We start from the raw sequence: 22,130 nt of genomic DNA, 5'->3' as shown, positions 1-22,130 counted from the left end.
TCTTGGCATCTTGGTGTGACTGATGAGGAAACAGGATTGGGATATGGGGCTGGAGAGCACATCTTGGGCTCTAGACTCAGATCTGGGCTTGGGTACCAGTCTATCATCGACTTTGCTTAACAAAATTAATCCCTCTAAACCTTAGTTTTGTCATCAGTAAAATGGAGGTGTTAATAAGAGAACTTCAATCACAGGATCTTAGCACGAGGTTTGGCATATTATAAGTGCTTGATAATGGTAGCTGTGATGAGCGATGTAATTTTATTGGTCAGTTTTTCTTTTCACTCAGCTTTCAACACTTTAGTAACTATTGAAAGTATAACTTGCTTATGCTCGTACAAGAAGGAAAGGCAATTTAGAGTTGTCTGTCAGAAAACTAATCTTTGGGGACTTGAGCTTGAATCTTCGTGTGAGATGACAGAGTGAAACAGCAGGAAGAAGAGGAAATATATGCAAAGGAGGGCAGGGCGACTTCACACACAGCCTCCATCAGGGAAAGGGAGCTGAGGTCTGTGCTGTTTCAGGACTGACCTGCCTGAGCGTGGCCTGGACTTGGAAATGGAGCTCCTCTTGGTGGCCCTTGGCTTGGTGAAACTGTCCTTGATGGTTTCCTGAAAGAAATTAGGGGGACATTGGGGATTATCAGAGAAATGGGAGTTACCCTCTGAGTAGTGCTGGTAAACATTTCTGATGGACTAATGCTCTGAACATATCTTGAAATGAGCAATACAGAGACCAGTTCATAGACAAAGCCTTAATCAAAGAAATGGATCTAGTACCAATTGAAAAACAGTTTCACCAACTGACAGTTTGAAATGTCAGCCTGATACTATTCAGTTAAAGATAATGTGTGTAAATTTCAGCCACCAAGATAACACCATTTTGGGTCTATTCTTTGAGTAAACCACCCAAAGATGTGCTTAGAAGGATTATTCTGTTTTCCTTGGCCTTCAGATTAGATCTCTCCTCCCTCTAATTTATAAAAGATGCTAATTTTAAATAAAATATCTAATTAGTATGTTACTAGTTTATTAGTGATTCATGGTTTCTTAATGTTAGCAGAACTGTTTGTCATATTCATTATGTCTGAAACAAATACACTGTCCTAAAGGGTAAATGAAGAATTAGTAATTTCAGCAAATCAATACGTATGTGTGGGTATGCAATGGTAGACATAATGGTGGTTTTCAAAGGATACAGAGAAGTATAAAACACACTTATATCTTCAAAGAATTAAGAATCAGTTGCCTAATTGAGCAGTGGTGGCACAGAGTACCCAGTTGTGAAGCAGACACTCTCACTGTACTAGGTAGGTTAAAAGGGATAATTTATTTGAGAATTCCTGTGTGGTGGTGGGTATTCTGTCACAGAACACGGTGCCTATCCACACAAAAGTGATTTATTCATACCACACAACAGCTAGCTGTGGAAAGCAGTAGATGATAAACACTATGTGAGAAGTATAATGGAAGGTCTCTGGAAGGTAGGAAAGAAGTAGAATTGCTGAGGTTTCCAGTGGTCAAAGAAAGCTTCATCGAGGAGGTGAAATCTGGGCAGGGATTGGGAGGTTGGGTTTTGAAGCAGGAAGGAGGGGCTGTTTGTGGTGAGAAGTGAGGTCAAAACCCCTGTGAGGGAGGGAATAATTAATAGTCCAGACTGTTGGGAGTGGACTGCTGATATTTGTGGCTGTGGCTAAATTGTGTTTGGGGGTTGGGATCTTGAAAACCAAGCAGAAGGAATAAAAGTTTTTATGCTAAGATAGTGATATGAGGTCTGTAGCTGCCCAAGGAGATAGTTTAGTGATGGTAATGGTCTACTGGGGGCAGACCCAGCCATTTTCATGCCATTTAAGTGGAAATTAGGTCCCCCAGTCTTGCCTACCTACTGTGAGCACACTTTGTCCTTCACAGTCCATGGATTTTCTATGCACTAGAGCCCTGGGTGAGATCCACAGGGGACGAAGAGAAGGGAAGGCAAAATGGGGAGTCCACACTGAAAGTACAGAGTCCTGGGAGAAAGATTTGATTGAATTAGACATTTGAATGAATTGGGAAATTGAAACTGGTAGAGTTGTCCTGAGTATGCCAGGCTGACCCTGTATTTAGGAAATGAGGTATCGGCTTATATAATTTCTTGCATGTTTTTCTAGTTTCTCACTTTCATGATTTTTTTTTCTTCCTGTATTCTTCCTCTCCTTCCACATCTTCCATCCTTCCACATCTTCCATCCTTCCACATCTTCCATCCTTCCTTCCATATATTTCATCAGGAACATGATTCATCATTTGAGAGCCCACAAAAATCAGCAAACACTTTCTGAGCATCTGCTTTTCTGGTGCTCTGTTCCAGAAGAGACACTGGTCCTTGCGCCTAGTGAGTTTGAAGGGAGAAAGGGAGACAGAAAAGTAAAAAAAATATTAAATTCTGAGTTCATGATGGAAGGCTATCTGCTGTGTGGTTGATAGAGTGAAAGGAGGAGTGTGGGTCTCTCCCTGGGGATGACTCAAGCTGGGTGAGAAAAAGAAGTGGTGGTTTTGTTGGCTGGACGGGGATAGTAAGGGTATACAAAGCCCAGAAATAAGGGATGGAAAGTAGTGGAGGTATGAAGTAACAAAGGCACTAGAAGTGGCTTCTTTGGTAAAGCCAAAGAACAGGATTTGATGGGACATTGATCAGTAGATGCAGCTGAAGAGGTGTTAGGACTGCAGCAGGTCTGTGTGCCCTGCAAAATGCTCAGCTTCTGTCCTTCAGGTAAGTCAGCCATGGAAGAAGACCCAGGGCTTTGTCATGGTCAGATCTGTAGTTTGCAGAGATGACTTGGGCACATCACGGAGGGTAGGTTTGGAAGGGTACATCGCAAAGTGAGGTTCCACCTGTAATGGTCAATTACACCTTAGTGACCCAAGCTGCATTGAGGAGGCACACTCAGTGTATGTCTAATTTAAACAATTTTTGATACATGTATAGTATATGGCAAATATCTTTCTAATGATTAACCTCCAGAGAATTTTTACTAGAACCCTTTTTAGAGATGTGATGGCTATGTGTTGGCCATGTGATTTTTGTCAGAGTTGGTGAGAACCAACTGAAAGACTATGTCAAGGGTATTTTTTATCCTTATATTTATGCTTATATATACATTTATATGTACTTACACTTATATTTTCTGGGAGCAGATGGTTGAATTTCAGACTAATGAACTGTAACTTTGATATCATTTTTTAAGAATCTGGATACATAAATATAAATATCTCCATGTCCAGCCCTTACATGAGTGCATGCCTGTGTGTATACATGTGCATGTCTTAGCATGTATGTTTTGCTTGTCTGTGGTGTGTGTGTCCCCTTTTCTGGGTATATTTGATAGTGTAAACCAGGGATTAAACATTGTTAAGAAGTGACTACTGTATAAATATGTTGAGTGATTATCATTTAGTTATGCTAAAATTTTTATCTTCCAATTCAGTTGGAATACTTTTATTAACAGTGCCTTAAGCAACAGGATATATGGTTGAATTTTCTTTTAGAGAATTGCCTAGTTACATCGGATCCAATTAAGTTTTGCATATGTTATCAGTGGCATTAAATGCAACCAAGTGTGGTGTTAAGTAAAATGAGAAAAGTTATTTTAGTAAAAACCTAACTTGTACTTAATATATCTTGAGCTAGTAAACAGCAAATGTAGGTCTGAAGATTAACATATTTTTATTTAAAACATGAAATGATCATTTAACTTAAGATTATTATTTTAAAATTTGTTAGTAAGTTCACAGTAAACAAATTCAAGTATTTAACTTTTTAAAACACCAAACTAGAAATGAGTAATACTTGAAGAATTTCTCTTGTTCAAGGATGAACAATTCCTTTTTTCAAACAGGGATCCTACTTGCACTCTGGCAGTGAGAGTGCCGAGTCCTAACCATTGGAGTGCCAGGGAATTCCCAACGATTCTTTTTCTATATATCAAGACTTTAAAAGTTACATAATTGTGAAATAAATAAAAGCAACTTTTTTTATGGCTGGTAAACTTGTATTTAAAAAAGTATTTGAAAAGTACAATATTTTTAGAAAGGTTTGGTGGAGATACAAACATTGATGTAATAGTTTTATTTTCTGTCCTGCTTGTCAGTAAATTTTTAAGTTTTTTTTTTTTTAATTTTAAAAAAGGTTTTTAAAAAATAACTCTGCTTAAAAACAAAGGCCAAACTAAACAAGCTTGAAACAAAAAACATAAAACCCAAAATAGCCCTGGATTGCTATGGTGTTGTGAGTGTTACAAGGGAGGCTCTAATCTCCATGTTGTGGCCAGGTGCTGCCTTGTCCAAGTCGTTTGGTGGCTTGGGGCCTTTGTTCCCTAATGTGTAAAATGTGGTTGGAATGGTGATCTGGGGCATTGAAATAGATGATTTAAGTTTATGTTTCCTCTGATTAGTGTTTAAGAGATACAGCTCTATGTTTGGTTCTCTAATATTCTGCTTAGTTCATCTATGTGGAGTTTGGGATTGACTTTTTTTTTTGCATGAAATTATTTAGAAATAGACACCCTTAGGATACGAGCTGAACAATTACAAACCTAAAGCTGTTATTTGTGTTTAAAATTTTAGGTATGCAATACCCCCAGAACATGGAAAACGACTGGAAAGACTAGCTCAAGGTAAGCTTGCTATCTGTTATCTACACGATAGGTTGTTTGTTTCTGAGGTATTTTTACAGAGTAGAATGTCATTATGTTAATTTTATTCTTTTCAAGTTATTGGCTTCCAAGTATTTTTCTCATTGAGCAATTTTAATTTTTCCATATTGCATAATCATCATGATTATTTTAGTTGGCTGCTTTGTTTTTGTCAACTGATTTCACTTAACCTATTTTAGTTATTTCCAGTTTTTTCTCCTTTATGTAATGTACTTAACATCACTGTGTCAATAAAATTTTTATTTCCTTTAGTTGTACCATTGAGATAAATTCAGAGAAGTACTGATACTGGATCTTGGGCTCTAGGATGTTTTATGGGTACTTTTCATGTTGCCATATCATTTCACCAAAGGGTTGTGTTAAATCCCCCTCTCTTGGGCCTGAGAGTGCTTGAAGTATGAAGGTGAATGTTTCCAGGTGACGGGACAGGCATAATATTGTATGCCTTCTTAGACTAGTAAAATTAAGCATACTTTACTGGAACTTGAAATTTGTTTTTTTTTTTTTTTTTAAAGACTCTGTCCCTCTTTGTTTTCTTTATTCTTCTAGTTTTATTGAGATGCACTTGACATACAACATGTTATAAGTTTAAGCTGTTCAGCATAATGATTTGACTTGCATCATGAAATGATTGTCACAATAGGTTTAGTGAACATCCATTATCTCATATGCATATGAAAATAAATAGAAAAACATCTCCTCTTATGGTGAAAACTCTTAGAATTTACTCTTTTAACAGCTTTCACATATAACACTCAGCAGTGTTAATTATATTTATCATGTTATTTGTTACATTTCTAGTACTTATTTATCTTATAAGTAGAAGTTTGTACCTTTTGACTACCTTCATTCAGTTGTGCCTCCCTTGACCTTGTCCATCTTCTTCTCTCACTTTTTTTAAACAGTTTTAGCTGCTGTTTTATTAATTTTTTAAAATTAATTAATTAAAATTAATTTAAAAAATTAATTTACTGGAATATAGTTGCTTTGCAATTTGTGTTCCTGCTGTATTGCAAAGTGAATCAGCTATAGGTATACATATATCCACTCTGTTTTGGATTGCCTTCCCATTTAGGTCACCACAGAGATTGACTAGAGTTCCCTCTGCTTTATAGTAGGTTCTTATTACCTGTCCATCTACCATTATATCTACTACTGTGGGCAAGAATCCCTTAGAAGAAAGGGAGTAGCCATCATAGTCAACAAGAGTCTGAAATGCAGTACTTGGATGCAATTTCAAAAACACAGAGTGCTCTGTGTTGATTTCCAAGGCAAACCTTTCAATATCACAGTAATCCAAATCTATATCCGGACCAGTAATGCTGAAGAAGCTGAAGTTGAACAGTTCTATGAAGACCTACAAGACCTTCTAGAACTAACACCCAAAAAAGATGTCCTTTTCATTATAGGGGACTGGAATGCAAAATTAGGAAATCAAGAGATAGATACCTGGAGTAATAGGCAAATTTGGCCTTGGAGTACAAAAAAAAGCAGGGCAAAGGTGAACAGAGTTTTGTCAAGAGAACACACTAGTCATAGAAAACACCCTCTTCCAACAACACAAGAGAAGACTCTACACATGGACATCACCAGATGGTCAATACCAAAATCAGATTGATTATATCTGCAGCCAAAAATGGAGAAGCCGTATACAGTCAGCAAAACAAGACGGGAGCTGACTGTGGCTCAGATCATGAACTCCTTATTGCCAGTCAAACTTAAATTGAAGAAAGTAGGGAAAACCCGGAGAAGGCAATGGCACCCCACTCCAGTACTTTTGCCTAGAAAATCCCATGGATGGAGGAGCCTGATAGGCTGCAGTCCATGGGGTCTCTAGAGTCGGACACGACTGAGCGACTTCACTTTCACTTTTCACTTTCATGCATTGGAGAAGGAAATGGCACCCCACTCCAGTGTTCTTGCCTGGAGAATCCCAGGGACGGGGAAGCCTGGTGGGCTGCTGTCTATGGGGTTGCACAGAGTTGGACACGACTAAAGTGACTTAGCAGCAGCAGCAGGGAAAACCACTAGACCATTCAGATATGACCTAAATGAAATCCCTTATGATTATACAGTGGAAGTGAGAAATAAATTCAAGGGATTAGATCTGATAGAGTATCTGAAGAACTATGGATGGAGGTTCGTGATGTTGTACAGGAGGCAGTGAGGAAGACCATCCCCAAGAAAAAGAAATGCAAAAAGGCAAAATGGTTGTCTGAGGAGGCCTTACAAATAGCTGTGAAAAGAAGAGAAGTGAAAGGCAAAGGAGAAAAGGAAAGATACACCCATTTGAATACAGAGTTCCTAAGAATAGCAAGGAGAGATAAGAAAGCTCTCCTCAGTGATCAGTGCAAAGAAATAGAGGAAGACAATAGAATGGGAAAGACTAGAGATGTCTTCAAGAAAATTAGAGATACCAAGGGAACATTTCATGCAAAGATGGGCTCAATATAGGACAGAAATGATATGGACCTAACAGAAGCAAACAATATTAAGAAGAGGTGGCAAGAATACACAGAAGAACTATATAAAAAAGATCTTCATGACCCAGATAACCATGATGGTGTGATCACTCACCTAGAGCCAGATATCCTGGAATTCGAAGTCAGTTGGACCTTAGGAAGCATCACTACGAACAAAGCTAGTGGAGGCAATGGAATTCTAGTTGAGTTATTTCAAATCCTAAAAGATGATGCTGTTAAAATGTTGCATTCAATATGCCAGGAAATTTGGAAAATTCAGCAGTGGCCACAGGACTGGAAAAGGTCAGTTTTCATTCCAATCCCAAAGAAAGGCAATGCCAAAGAATGCTCAAACTACTGCACAATTGAATTCATCACCCATGCTAGCAAAGTAATGCTCAAAATTCTCCAAGCCAGGCTTCAATAGTACGTGAACTGTGAACTTCCAGATGTTCAAACTGGATTTAGAAAAGGCAGAGGAACCAGAGATCACATTGCCACCATCTGCTGGATAATTGAAAAAGCAAGAGAGTTCCAGAAAAACATCTGCTTTATTGACTATACCAAATCCTTTGACTGTGTGGATCACAACAAACTGTGGAAAATTCTGAAAGAAATGGGAATACCAGACCACCTGACCTGCCTCCTGAGAAATCTGTATGCAGGTCAAGAAGCAACAGTTAGAACTGGACATGGAACAACAGACTGGTTCCTAATTGGGAAAGGAGTACGTCAAGGCTGTATATGTCACCTTACCGCTTTAGCTTACATGCAGAATATATCATACGAAATAATCGGCTGGATAAACACAAGCTGGAATCAAGATTTCTGGGAAAAGTATCAATAACCTCAGATATGCAGATGATACCACCCTTATGGCAGAAAGTGAAGAAGAACTAAAGAGCCTCTAGATGAAAATGAGAAAGGAGAGTGAAAAAGCTGGGCTTAAAATTCACCATTCAAAAAACTAAGATCATGGCATCTGGTCCCATCACCTCATGGCAATAGACGGGGAAACAATGGAAACAGTGACAGACTTTATTTCTGGGGGCTCCAAAATCACTGCAGATAGTGACTTCAGCCATGAAATTAGAAGAAGCTTGCTCCTTGGAAGAAAAGCTATGACCAACCTAGACAACATATTTAAAAGCAGAGCGATTACTTTGCCAGCAAAGGTCCATCTAGTCAAAGCTATAGTTTTTCCCGTAGTCATGTATGGATGTGAGAGTTGGACTATAAAGAAAGCTGAACACCGAAGAATTGATGGTTTTGAACTGTAGTGTTGGAGAAGACCCTTGAGAGTCCCTTGGACTGTAAGGAGATCCAACCAGTCCATCCTAAAGGAAATCATTCCTGAATATTCATTGTAAGGACTGATGCTGAAGCTGGAACTCCAGTACTTTAGCCACCTGATGTGAAGAGCTGACTCATTTGAAAAGACCCTGATGCTGGGAAAGATTGAAGGGAGGAGGACTAGGGAACGACAGAGGATGAGATGGTTGGATGGCGTCACTGACTCAATGGACATGAGTTTGAGTAAGCTCCAAGAGTTGGTGATGGACAGGGAACCCTGCCATGCTGCAGTCCATGGAGTTGCAAAGAGTTGGAAATGACTGAGCAACTGAACTGAGCTTGTCCATCTTTAAGGGCCAGATTGAGCCATTCTTTTGGAAATTCTATCAGTTACTTTCACTCTGTGCCCATTTGTATCTACTGAGAGTGCCATTTACTTTTATTCCTTCCTTTAAAGATATGCCAGGCAGCCTTGCTCTTACTTCTCTCACAAGGCGGGAGAATCATATTCACCCCCTGCCACCCCCTTCTGGTTTGCTAACCACCCTAACTCAGGATGATGTAGACTACTAGTGACTTATTTCCAGAGGAAAGTGGAGTTCCATTGAGTGACAACTAAAGATAAGACATTCTGCCTTTATTCTCAATTGAATCCTCAGGGAGCACTGTTCTTTCAATCAGGTGTGCCAATCTTGTAGAAAAGGAGTTTTGTCCCTGCATTATGTATGCTTTCATTTAATAATAAAATAGGGACACTGACTTGACAGCTCTGAACAGATATTGTTAATGACATTTAAAAGTTGCTTTCCTCCAAATTATGGAAGAGTATTAGAAAGAATAGTTAGGGTATCATGTTTGTTAAAAGCATTATTATAATTTTGGCAGGCTAATAACTATAAAGCCTTAGTGTTTTTATAATGTAATACATTACAGTAATAATAGCAATGTAATTGTAATCTTGAACTTCGTTATGAACTATTTTCATGAATATTAAGTGGATGGATCCTGGTTCTGGATAATAGATTATAGCACAGCTTAGAATATGATTACCATAATCCTTAAATACACAGGCAGTGAACTTTGTGCTAAATCTATATGCTGTGGACTCTTCTGTTCTCTGTGATAATTATTCTACCATTTTCTGTTCACCTCACTGCCCCAGAAGTTTTCAAATGGAGCAATGTAAACTTTGCGGTATGGAATCACATGTTAAATTTTTTGCTGTAAACTGTCTGTATACACTTTGATATAAACTGCCTGAAAATGACATTCCAGAAAAATGGATGCCATTAGCTTAATCAGTAAGAGATTAATAAACTTGAAGGTTGAAAAGGAACTTTAGACTCAATTGCGTGTTTATTGAAAATTTTTGCAGCATTATTTTGAGAAATGATTCAGGGGAAAGACCCTATAAGACAGTGGAGGATTTCTATCTCCTGAGCAGATGTCAGACAAATTAATTGAATTCTGGTAAACAATTAAAATGATAAAATAATGCAGTAAATGTGAGGGAGCCTTATAGGATGTCTAGGTCAAGGCAGCACTTGATACATAATATGAAAAGCAGCCTCGTATATTTTCCATTATCTTGTCTGCACATCATAATTATCACAGTTGCCTTTTATGCATGAATGCTTTCATCTTTGGTTTCTATTGAAATCTTGATTGACGGTGGCACCTGCAAATATTTTATCTGAAAAACGTTAGGTCTGCATCTAATAAAGCCAGGAGTTCGATTTTGCCCTTCAGTTGCTTTCTCATTTATACAGTTTTTTTCTAATATCATGTAGATATAAATGTAATAAAAAATCTCGAGTGAATTGTTGCAATTTTTATACTTGTTATGTTTGCCTATAATGAAATTGCATTCTTTCTAATTTTTGACCTGATACAATTGAATGGGAAGTAAAAAGGATACTAGAGATATATAACATCTTGAATGACAGTGTTGAAGATTTTCAGTTTTAAGAATGTCTAAATCTCATCTATTTTAGAAATTAGACAATATCTTAGTGGTTCTATTAAGTTAAGCAAAATATGGATTAAAGTAAATTGGGAGCAGCTGGTGTGTGTGTGTGTGTGTGTGTGTGTGTGAGAGAGAGAGAGAGAGAGAGAATGACTTTTTCATTGGTCTCTCATTGTGAATAAAGTGCTAATAGTTTTTTAAAAATTAAAGAGGACTCACTTTGGTCAAAATTTTGGTTACTGGAAAAAGAATATGTGAGTTAGGACTTTGTGCAGCAGATTTTGTAAGTATGAATTATTAGCAGGACTTTTGTTTAAGTGACAGGATGGTAGAGTTTATATACTGGTTCTTCTGTAGTCTTATATTTACTTGTAGCAAGTGTTTTTGTTTTTACCTATTAAAGTGACAATAAAAAGGAATGGATGAATCATTGTTATGAGGGATAATTTAGTTCAAGTTTCTTTAAGCAGTCAATTTTTGTGTGTGTGCATGTTTAAATGACTAATCATCTTGAGTTTAAGCCTGTGAAACAGAGTCTTAGCCTGATTAGCAGGGATCCCTGTTCTAGGAGGAGGGCATGGCAACTCACTCAAGTATACTTGCCTGAACAATCTGCATGGACAGGGAAGCCTGGCAAACTACAGTCCATGAAGTCACAAAGAGTTGGACACGATTGAGCAACTAAGTACATTCTGTTCAAGGAGGTGGACAAAGGGTCTGTGGACTGGATGCAGGCAGCTGTGGACTCTCTGAAATTATATTTAAAATTGGTCATATATGTGGATTTCTGGGAAGCTAACCCATCATCAGATCCATCAAGATGGTTTGGTCCAAAAGGGATTATGAACCACTGCTGTTTAAAGACTGAAAGAGTAGCAATAAATAACAAGTCATTTAAATTCTATAAATGTTCCAAATTGACCCTTTCTCATACCTCTGACTTGAAATTAGGAAAATGAACTTTTATCAGCTCTCAAAATGATAAATACGTAATTCCTTTAAACATTCATTTACATAATGGCTGAAAACATTACATTAAAATGCTTGGTTTTGAAAGGCTAATAAATTAAATACCCTTGATTATGAACAATCAATTTTAAGTGACTCCCTAAGACATAAAAAATGAAGTTCAGTGATACATCCTCTGCCTTCATTCCTAACTCATGCTTTATGCATGGGGATCAATGTGTGATGTGTCATGGTATGTTTATTTTCATTGTACTATCACTTGTTATATTAGAAATGGTGAAGCAATCCCTGAATTTAATTTCCTCATGTGTGTGTGTGTGTGTGTGAGTCACTCAGTCATGTCTGACTCTTTGCAACCCCATGGACCATAGCCATCAGGCTCCTCTGTCCATGGGGATTCTCCAGGCAGGAATACTGGAATGGGCTGCCATGCTCTTCTCCAGGGGACCTTTTTGATGTCAAATATCACAGTTCGTTGGACATGAATTTGAGCAATCTCTGGGAGATAGTGGAGGACAGAGGAGTCTGGCATGCTGTAGTCCATGGGTTGTAGAGTTGGGTATGACTTAGTGATTGAATAACAGTCACAGTCTGTGTTGAATTTTAAATACTGTATACCCAGCCATGTTCCTAGTGGGATTTTAAACATTGAACCATAATACATAACACACACATGCTACAATAATTAGAATGTGGGGTGAAAGACAATTCTGAGAAATGACAGGTAGGGAATGGGAGGAAGAATTCAGGAAAGGAATGCCAGCTAGCAGGGAAAAATTACTATGGAGGAGAATTAAAAATTCTTTGATTCTGTGGGGTGGAAGTTGAGCCAGAAAACCTGGTTAGCTTGACTGACTGACTTGTGCCAAAGTCCTTGGCCTGAGGAGTCCTGGTGACCTGTGCATGTGTGATCCATATATCGTGTCAAGGTGGGAAAAAGCTGGAGCTGAAACAAAGTGGTCTCAAGAATGCAGTAAAAAAACTATGTGTAATGGTCTATATGCCTGTTAAATTAGGTGAAAGTTTTAACTCTTAAGTGTTCTGCAAGCCAGTTTGAAATAGAAAAACTTTCCTGTTATTCGCTGCACTATGTTCAGGAGATAAAAATAGGGCAATTATTCAGGAGAACCATCATCCTTCTCTATACAGTCAGTATGAATTTCTCCTGGCTCTCCTCCTGGAGAGCTCCATGGGGCTTTGTCTCTACAGTAGAGGTGTTGATGGATTATTGGACATGTGGAGCAGAGTGAAACCTGCAATGTGATAACTTTCTACCCAACCATTAATTGGTCAAAAAGGGGTAGGAAGAACAGAGAGGTCAAATATAGCCTAAACCTCTAATGTTGACCTCTTAACTAAGAATGTGGGTAAAAATGATCAAGTATCACCCCACATAATATAGTTCATTGGTTCTTTTCACTAATAAGCATGTTAAGAAATTTCACATGTGAATCAAAACGCTGTTCATTGTTCATTTGCTGTCATGTCAGACTCTTTGCAACCCCATGGAAAGTAGCACGCCAGGCTTCCCTGTCCTTTACCATCTCCTGGAGTCTGCTCAAACTCATGTCCATTGAGTCAGTGATGCCATCCAACCATCTCATCCTCTGTTGTCCCATTTTCCTCCTGCCTTCAATGTTTACCAGCAACAGGGTCTTTTCCAATGAGTCAGCTCTTCGCATCATGTAGCCAAAGTATTGGAGTTTGAGCTTCAACATCAGTCCTTCCAGTGAATATTCAGGACTGATTTCCACCAGGATGGACTGGTTGGATCTCCTTGCAGTCCAAGGGACTCTCAAGGGTCTTCTCCAACACCACAGTTCAAAAACATCAATTCTTTGTTGCTCCGCCTTTTTTATTGTCCAGCTGTCATATCCATACATGACTACTGGAAAAACCATAGCTTTGACTATATGGACCTTTATAGGCAAAGTAATGTGTCTGCTTTTTAATATGCTGTCTAGGTTTGTCATTGCTTTTCTTCCAAGGAATCAAATACACCTATCTAAAAGCATTTCCTACAGAAACATACTTGTATATCCTTTTCCTTTGTCCTTTTCCTTACCATCAGTTTATATGGCTACTGTACTTTTAAAGCATCATATCAGTCATATGAATATTGCAAAAGCCTTTACAAGCCTACATCATTTTGTTGTACTTAACTTTATTGTGAGTTTCAGAAAATGCATTTTTTTTCTTGCAAATTGATTGTTTGTGGCAGCCCTATGTTGAGTAAGTCTGTTGGTACCATTTTCCCAATAGTATTGCTCACTTATCATCTCTCTGTCACATTTTGGTAATTCTCACATCTCAAACTTTTTCACTATTAGGTTTGTTTTATGATCTGTGAATTGCAAACAATTACTACTCATAGAGGGGTTAGATGATGGTTAGCATTTCTAGCAATAAAGTATTTTAAAACTAAGGTATGTACTTTTTGGGGGCATAATTCTATTGCACATTTAAGAGATTATAGTATAGTATAAACATAATTGTAAATGCAGTAGGAAACCAAAAATTCTTGTGACTTGCTTTACTGTAATACTTGCTTTATTGCAGTCATCTAGAAGAGAATCTGCAACATCTCTGAGATATGCTTGTATAAAACTCTGTCAAAGCATACTCGGGTAAATTTCAGTTAAGTTGTCTTAATCAAATCTATTGCTAGTGTGAACATAGACTCTATAGGTCTGGTTTCTCATCTTTCCCCTCTCCTTCCCTTTCTTATTCCTTTCTTTCCTAAGTGATTAATAACTAATGTCAATTTCTTCAGACTAGTGTTTGTATATTATAGAAAATTTGATTTTTTTAAGCTTTGATTTTTAAATTTTTACCATGGCTAAAACTTTGTTGATTTAATAGTAGCAGCATGTGTTTGTCATGTGAGATTGGGATTTAGAGTACATCTGCTCTATTTCTAAAACAATTTAAAAACATCTAATGATACTTTAGGTCAGATAGAGGTAAAATGCACTTACAGTAAAAGCCACCTGTTAAAACATAAAGTTTAGTGAGTTTTGACAAATATATACAGTGGTGTAATTACTACTACTCTCAAGATACAGAACATTATCAGTAGGCCCCAGAAATTCTCTTGTGGCCTTTTCTAATTAATTCTCCCTACCAGCAACCACTAACCAGATTTCTATCTCTAGAATGTTATTAATGTGGAATTGGGCATGTGTAGACTTCTATCTTAGAATTGTGCTTCTCGCATCTGATCACTTTTATGTTGTACAGGACGTCCTTGGATGTGTATAGCACCTGGGAAATCCCATGGACAGAGGAGCCTCGCAGGTTACATTCCATTGGGTCACCAAGAGTCAGACACGACTTAGCGACTAAACAGCAGAAACAATATTCACAAAACATAAAATAAACCATTAACCATTTTGAAGTGTACAATACGGTTAGGTTTAATATATTTGTATGATGTAACCATCACCTCTGTCTAGTTCCAATAGATTTTCATCACCCTATAAGGAAACCTTGTATTTTTTATTTAGTCATACTGTATTTCCCTTCACCTATCCCTAGCCCCTGGAAATTAATAGTCTGCCTTCTGTCTAGGTATTTACATATTCTGGATGTCTCATATGCATGAAATCATTTAAATGTAATTTTTGTGCCTGACATCTTTTATGTAGCATGTTTTCTATGTTATATCTGTACCTCACTCTTTTTTATAGCTAAGTAATATTTCATTGTAAAGATATACTACATTTTGCACTTCCATTTACCAGTTGATGGGCATTAGGTTGTTTCTATTTTCTTATAATGCTAAGATTTTTGTGCTTTATATCACTGGCTTCCCATAAGGATCCACCCAGCGAGGATAGCTGCTATGGAAAACAGTATGAATGTTCCTCAAAAAATTGAAAATAGAACTAACATACTATCAGTTCTACTTCTAGTATATATTTGAGGGAAATGAAATAAATATAAAGATACATCTATTACGTCAAATGTTCATTGCAGTATTATTTACAGTAGCCAAGATATGGAAACCACCTGCGTGTCCATTGACAGGTGAAAGAATAAAGCAAAGTGTTGTATGTATACAGTAGACTATTATTCAGGCATAAGAAAGAAGGAAATCCTGTCTTTTCCTGCAACATGGAAGAATCTTGAGTCCATTATGCTAAGTTAAAAAAGTCAGACAGAAACAGACAAATGCTGAATGATCTTATTTACATGTGAGAATTATAAAAACCAAACCTACAGGTAGAAACAACAGTTTGGTGACTGCCAGAGGAAGGGGGTGGTGGAAGTGGGTGAAGATTGTCCCAAAGTATATACTTCAGTATGAGTAGGTTTCGGGATGTACTGTATTATATGGTAACTACAGTGAACAATACTGTATTGAAAGTTTCTAAGAGAGTGGATCTTAAAACTTCTCATCACACAAAAATAACTATTTTTAGGTGATGAATGTGCACTAAACTTATTGTGGTAATCGTTTCACAATATGTACATATAGCCAACCATTACCCTGTGTATTTTAAACTTATGCAGTGTTATTTGTCGATTATATCTTGATATTGGGGAAAGAAAAGAACCCACTGATGAAGACAATAATAGCATCCTGATTATATGGACGGGGAAATTGAGCTGAGAGATTGTGGAAATAGTTATGGATATATGAATTGTTGGACTAGTATTAGAAATCAGTGTGTCTGTAGGGTTTCTTTATTAGTCTCTTGTTCTGTTAACTATGTGGACAAGATAAGAGTGACTTCAAATAATTCAAACAATTGGGTTTTTGATCTAAAACTTAGCTCTTCTATTAATAGCAATGTTAAAGTATGTGTTTATTGTGAGCAATGAAGGAGAGAGGAAAGTTGGTCCTCAGGTAATCTTGTGTTAAGTGCCTGTAAAAGGAGATAAAGATTTATCAAACTCCCATAGCATAGTTTGTACCTCACAGTGTGCTGTCTCTCAAGTGCTTCCACCAAAATATCCTTACAAGACAGGGGAGTGAAACACTAGCTCTCCACAATACGCATGCAGATTTTGCATCTTGCTCCCTAATTATGTTTGTTTGTATGCAAACATAAACTAAATGATTTAACGTGACAAAAGTAAATGCTGCAGAAAGATGTGCCAGTTTTATTCTGTGTGTTCTACACCTGTCATATTACCTAATGGCCACGGGGCATGTGAGGTGTGCTAGTGAGATGCTAGCTGCTATTTCCACTACTAGGTACTTGAGGGGTCAGTGTAGCTGTGTTTCTTTATTGGAACTTCTTGGTCTTCAAGACTGTGAAAGACTGGACCTCTCCCATTGTGTGACTGGTAAGTTGGAAAATATAATGGAATGCTGCAGTAGTAACATTCAAATATGGTAACTTTTAGAGAAGAATTCTTCCAAATATATTATTGAAAACTTAGGGAAAAAGCAGATCAAGAAAGTAAACATAAGAATAGAAAATAAAAAGATTCTGAAAGGCATGCATTAAAGAACTTACTTCCAAAATTTTGAACACATACCTTGTTTTCTGTTTATTTACTGACTTTCAGAAAACTGATAGTCTTCAGTTGAATTTTTAGTTAAATATTATCTTTTCTATCAGATCTATTTTGGTACATTTCATACATGTGATTGTTTCCAAATTTATTTTCTTCGCTTACTATGTACATAGCCATGGGCTGAAATAGTTCTGAGTTTTTAAAAAATTACCATTTTGCATCAAATAGTATTCTGGTTATGTTGGCTGGCTTAAATATTGAATAAAATATTTTTCATAAATGGTGGAGTGAGGCGTGAGTGTGAACCATGTACTCCTGCAGGTGATTTGAGGTAAAATTCATTTTGAGATGGGTACTTTGTGTCATAACTTGTGGTTTATCAGGTGTTTTCCAGGGCAATGTAAAATATAATTCTGATAGCCTATTGAAAATATAAATTCTGAACTGGTATGAAGTTCTTAATTATTGCAAATTGCCTTCCTTCAGTGGTTTTCCAATTTAAATTAACTTATGACCAGTCACCACATTGTTCAAGTCCTGATTACAAATCCATATCAAAAGGAAATTAAATAGACTCCTCTTTCTTCATTGATTTTAATTTAAAGTTTAATTCGTGCAGTGCTGAGCAGAGGTACAGATTTGAAAAGTTTGATAGATCCATTTAAATTTTATTGTTAAAACTTTTCCATGGGTTGTGTGTGTGTGTTTGGGGATCTCTCTGCTGTGCTTTACTGAGTGGTGTAGATTCAGGACAGCTTATTATGTAGATGCGTCATTTTAATTACATTATGTGGTTCTTTCTCACCGTTCACTGGAGTCTGCATTTTTTTCACAGGTTGTTTATTTCTATTTATGTATTATGAATATTAACCTTAGACAGAGGGCTGTATCAGATGACCAGATAGGGTATGATTATTCCTTTTATTCTCACTAGTATTGTAGAGAATGATGGTATTTCTGATGTTTCTGTTGGATGTATGTTTGCAGTTCAGTGCAGTTCCTTTCAGTCGCTTAGTCGTGCCTGACTCTGCAGCCCCATGGACTGCAGGACACCAGGCTTCCCTGTCCATCACCAACTCCCGGAGTTTACCCAAACTCATGTCCATTGAGTCAGTGATGCCATCCAACCATCTCATCCTCTGTCGTCCCCTTCTCCTGCCATCAATATTTCCCAGCATCAGGGTCTTTTCAAATGAGTCAGCTCTTCGCAACATGTGGCCAAAGTATTGGAGTTTCAGCTTCATCGTCAGTCCTTCCAGTGAATACTCAGGACTGTTCTCCTTTAGGATGGACTGATTGGATCTCCTGCAGTCCAAGGGACTTTGAAGAGTCTTCTCCAACACCACAATTCAAAAGCGTCAATTCTTTGGCTCTCAGCTCTCTTTATAGTCCAACTGTCACATCCATACATGACTACTGGAAAAACCATAGCTGTGATTAGACGGACCTTTGTTGGCAAAGTAGTGCGTCTGCTTTTTAATATGCTGTCTAGTTTGGTTATAACTTTCCTTCCCAGGAGCAAGCATCTTTTAATTTCATGGCTGCAGTCACCATCTGCAGTGATTTTGGAGCCCCCCAAAAATAAAGTCTGCCACTTTTCCACTGTTTCCCCGTCTATTTGCCATCAAGTGATGGGACCAGATGCCATGATCTTAGTTTTCTGAATATTGGGCTTTAAGCCAACTTTTTCACTCTCCTCTTTCACTTTCATCAAGAGGCGCTTTAGTTCTTCACTTTCTGCCGTAAGGGTGGTGTCATCTGCGTGTCTGAGGTTATTGATATTTCTCCCAGTAATCTTTATTCCAGCTTGTACTTCATCCAGCCTGGCATTTCTCGTGATATACTCTGCATATAAATTAAATAAGCAGGGTGACAATATACAGCCTCGATGTACTCTTTTTCCAATTTGGAACCAGTCTGTTGTTCCATGTCCAGTTCTAACTGTTGCTTCCTGACCTGCATACAGATTTCTCAGGACGCAGTTCAGGTAGTCTGGTATTCAAATCTCTTTCGGAATTTTCCACAGTTTATTGTCATCCACACAGTAAAAGGCTTTGGCATAGTCAATAAAGCAGAAATAGGTGTTTTTCTGGAACTCTCTTCGTTTTTCGATGATCCAGCAGATGTTGGCAATTTGATCTCTGGATTTAAGCCTTTTCTAAATCCAGCTTGAACATCTGGAAGTTCATCATTCACGTATTGTTGAAACTTGGCTTGGAGAATTTTGAGCATTACTTTACTAGCGTGTGAGATGAGAGCAATTGTGCGGTAGTTTGCCCATTCTTTGGCATTGCCTTTCTTTGGGATTGGAGTGAAAACTGACCTTTTCCAGTCCTGTTGCCATGGCTGAGTTTTCCAAGTTTGCTGACATACTGAGAGCAGTACTTTCACAGCATTATCTTTTAGGATTTGAAATGGCTCAACTGAAATTCTATCACCTCCACTAGCTTTGTTCATAGTGATGCTTCTTAAGGCCCAATTGACTTTGCATTCCAGGATGTCTGGCTCTAGGTGAGTGACCATACCATCATGATTATCTGGGTCATGAAGATCTTTTTATATAGTTTTCTGTGTATTCTTGCCACCTCTTCTTAATATCTTCTCCTTCTGTTAGGTGCATACCATTTCTTTCCTTTATTGTGCCCATCTTTGCATGAAATGTTCCCTTGGTTTCTCTGATTTTCTTGAAGAGATCTCTAGTCTTTCCCGTTCTATTATTTTCCTCTATTTCTTTGCACTGATCACTGAGGAAAACTTTCTTATCTCTCCTTGCTATTCTTTGGAACTCTGCATTCAGATGCTTATATCTTTCCTTTCTCCTTTGCTTTTTGCTTCTCTTCTTTTCACAGCTATTTGTAAGGCCTCCTCAGACAGCCATTTTGCTTTTTTGCATGTCTTTTTCTTGGGGATGGTCTTGATCCTGGTCTCCTGTACAATGTCACGAACCTCCGTCCATAGTTCATCAGGCACTTTTTCTTTCAGATCTAGTCCCTTAAATCTATTTTTCACTTCCACTGTATATTTGTAAGGGATTTGGTTTACATCATACCTGAATGGTCTAGTGGTTTGAAAATATTTCTTTTTTTCTTTTTAACAATCCAGGTATAGGTGCTTAAGCAGATGATGTGGTATTCTTTGCAAGTAGTTCTTTATACCCTAATAGCTTTTTTTTAGATGTCTGATTTTTTTCCTTCTGATGATCTATGGCCTCACATGCTCCATGGTGGCATTAGTAAAGGCTTATTTGCTTTAAAACTATTATTGTAAAACCCTCTATTCTTTGAGGTTAAAGTTATTTGCAGTTAGGTAATGAGTGTTGATAATTCTTTCATCAGATTGAGCTATTTATATGTATGTTGATAATTCTTTCATCAGATTGAGCTATTTATATGTAGTGAGCCACAGAGTGAGATAAGTAACATTTCTCCAATGGCCTATCTTCATTTTGGCCATGGAGTTAAAGAACTCTGTGCTTTTTTCTGCTTTACCCAGATACATAGCATATGCTTTCCTGGTGAGTTCTCTGTTCAAGTCTTGTCTCTGTGGTTCTCCTCTGTCCCATCCACATTTCTCTTGTCTTTCTCATCTTGCTTTCCTGCTCTCGGTGTGGTGGTGTCTCCATCTCAGTTCAGAAGGTGAAGACTAGGACATCAAGTACGTGTGTTTTCTCTAGCTCATATAACTGAGTTAATGAGAGTTTTTCTCAGACAGACTGCAGTGTTGAAGGCAGAGATGGAGAGAAACAGCTGGGTTTCAGCACATCATGTACTGTTGAATGAGCGAGTTGCTATGTGTTTAGCTTCTTCACCTAAAGGCCTCTTCAAGACACTGTTCCCATATAGGCTGGTGAGACAGACAGGTTTCCATGCTCTTGAGTGGTCCTGGCTGGGAGTTAGTTCCAGAAATCAGTAGCAGTTAAAGTCTTGAATATTCATTGGAAGGACTGATACTGAAACTCCAATATTTGGCCACCTGATGCAAAGAACTGACTCTTGAAAAGACCCTGATCCTGGGAAAGATTGAAGGTGGGAGGAAAAGGGGATGACAGAGGATGAGATGGTTGGATGGCATCACTGACTCAATGGACATGAGTTTGAGTAAACTCCATGAGTTGGTGATGGACAGGGAAGCCTGGTATGCTGCAGTCCATGGGGTTGCAAAGAGTTGGACACGACTGAGTGACTGAACTGAACTGAAACTATATAAAATTGATCAGAAAGAAACAGATAGGAAACTGCTGCATGTCTACTATATTCTGGGCATTGGGACAAGTGCTTCTAGAATGGTTGCTTTTAGGAGTCTAAGAGATTCCTTTGTTAAAACTTCAGATTTTCCTCTTCTAACCTCCCTTAATATTTTATCCACTTATCAGATAATAGGTAGACTGAGTTTAAATTTGTTGCAAATTTTTAAGGTTTAAGGCCTCCCTGTCCATCTCCAACTCCCGGAGTTCACTCAAACTCATGTCCATTGAGTCCGTGATGCCATCCAGCCATCTCATCCTCAGTCTTCCCCTTCTCCTCCTGCCCTCAATCCCTCCCAGCATCAGGGTCTTTTCCAATGAGTCAACTCTTCGCATGAGGTGGCCAAAGTATTGGAGTTTTTAAGGTTTAGTCATTTTGTATTATGCAGACAACTCTTAGCAGATCTTTTTGTAAAAAAGAGCAGCCTTTGGTGATAAAAATATGTATCCTTTAATTTTTAAGAATTCTGACTCTAGTTTTTAGCACCGTGATTTTTGATGATGGACTTGATCTGTAGTTGTGTAAAGCCGTCGTGATATAAGAATACTAGAACATAAACTTAAAAATTGATTTGAAATTATATCTTAATTAATGCATTACTGCTTGTATTTACTGTTTCCATTTAGGTTTTTTCCCAAGCAGTTCTCAAGGGTGTGATGCATTTCTTCGCCACAAGATGACACTGATATCTCCCTCAGTATTAAAGAAATACGGCATTCCCTTTGACAAGGTATATTAGTGTTACTCTTTAACAGAATCATTTCATATGTGTAAAATTTGTGTTTAAGACAAATTCAACAAAAACTAATATATCTTTGACTTCCAGTAGGATTTTTAGGGTATGAGGAGAAAAATTCAGATTCATGTTTTACTTAGGTAACAATTATTTACCTAAGTACTGATTTGAAATTACTTTTTTTTTGTTTTTTAAAGACCCAATTGGCTTTAATTCCACTTTTGTTAAAATTATAGTTAAAATAATTAACTATATTAGAAAAGTACTAATGGAAGTACTGATTAGAAATTAGAAAAGTA

At 37.6% G+C, this 22,130-nt stretch overlaps 1 protein-coding gene across 3 annotated transcripts in view; it reads left to right on the top strand.

Annotated features, from left to right (window-relative positions):
- The window catches only part of KDM4C (lysine demethylase 4C), a 409,790-nt gene that overhangs the window by 86,710 nt on the left and 300,950 nt on the right, over nt 1-22,130 (top strand). For all 3 annotated transcript variants that reach the window (XM_027549308.1, XM_027549310.1, XM_027549309.1), the window contains 2 exons: nt 4,604-4,653; nt 21,722-21,825. In XM_027549308.1, the coding sequence (XP_027405109.1) occupies nt 4,604-4,653; nt 21,722-21,825 (154 nt within the window). The remainder of the gene's footprint in view (nt 1-4,603; nt 4,654-21,721; nt 21,826-22,130) is intronic.

Source organism: Bos indicus x Bos taurus, chromosome 8 (genome assembly GCF_003369695.1).
Source record: "Bos indicus x Bos taurus breed Angus x Brahman F1 hybrid chromosome 8, Bos_hybrid_MaternalHap_v2.0, whole genome shotgun sequence".
NCBI lineage: Eukaryota > Metazoa > Chordata > Mammalia > Artiodactyla > Bovidae > Bos > Bos indicus x Bos taurus.
Note: the sequence above shows the minus strand (reverse complement) of the source record. Positions and strands in the feature narration are given on the sequence as shown.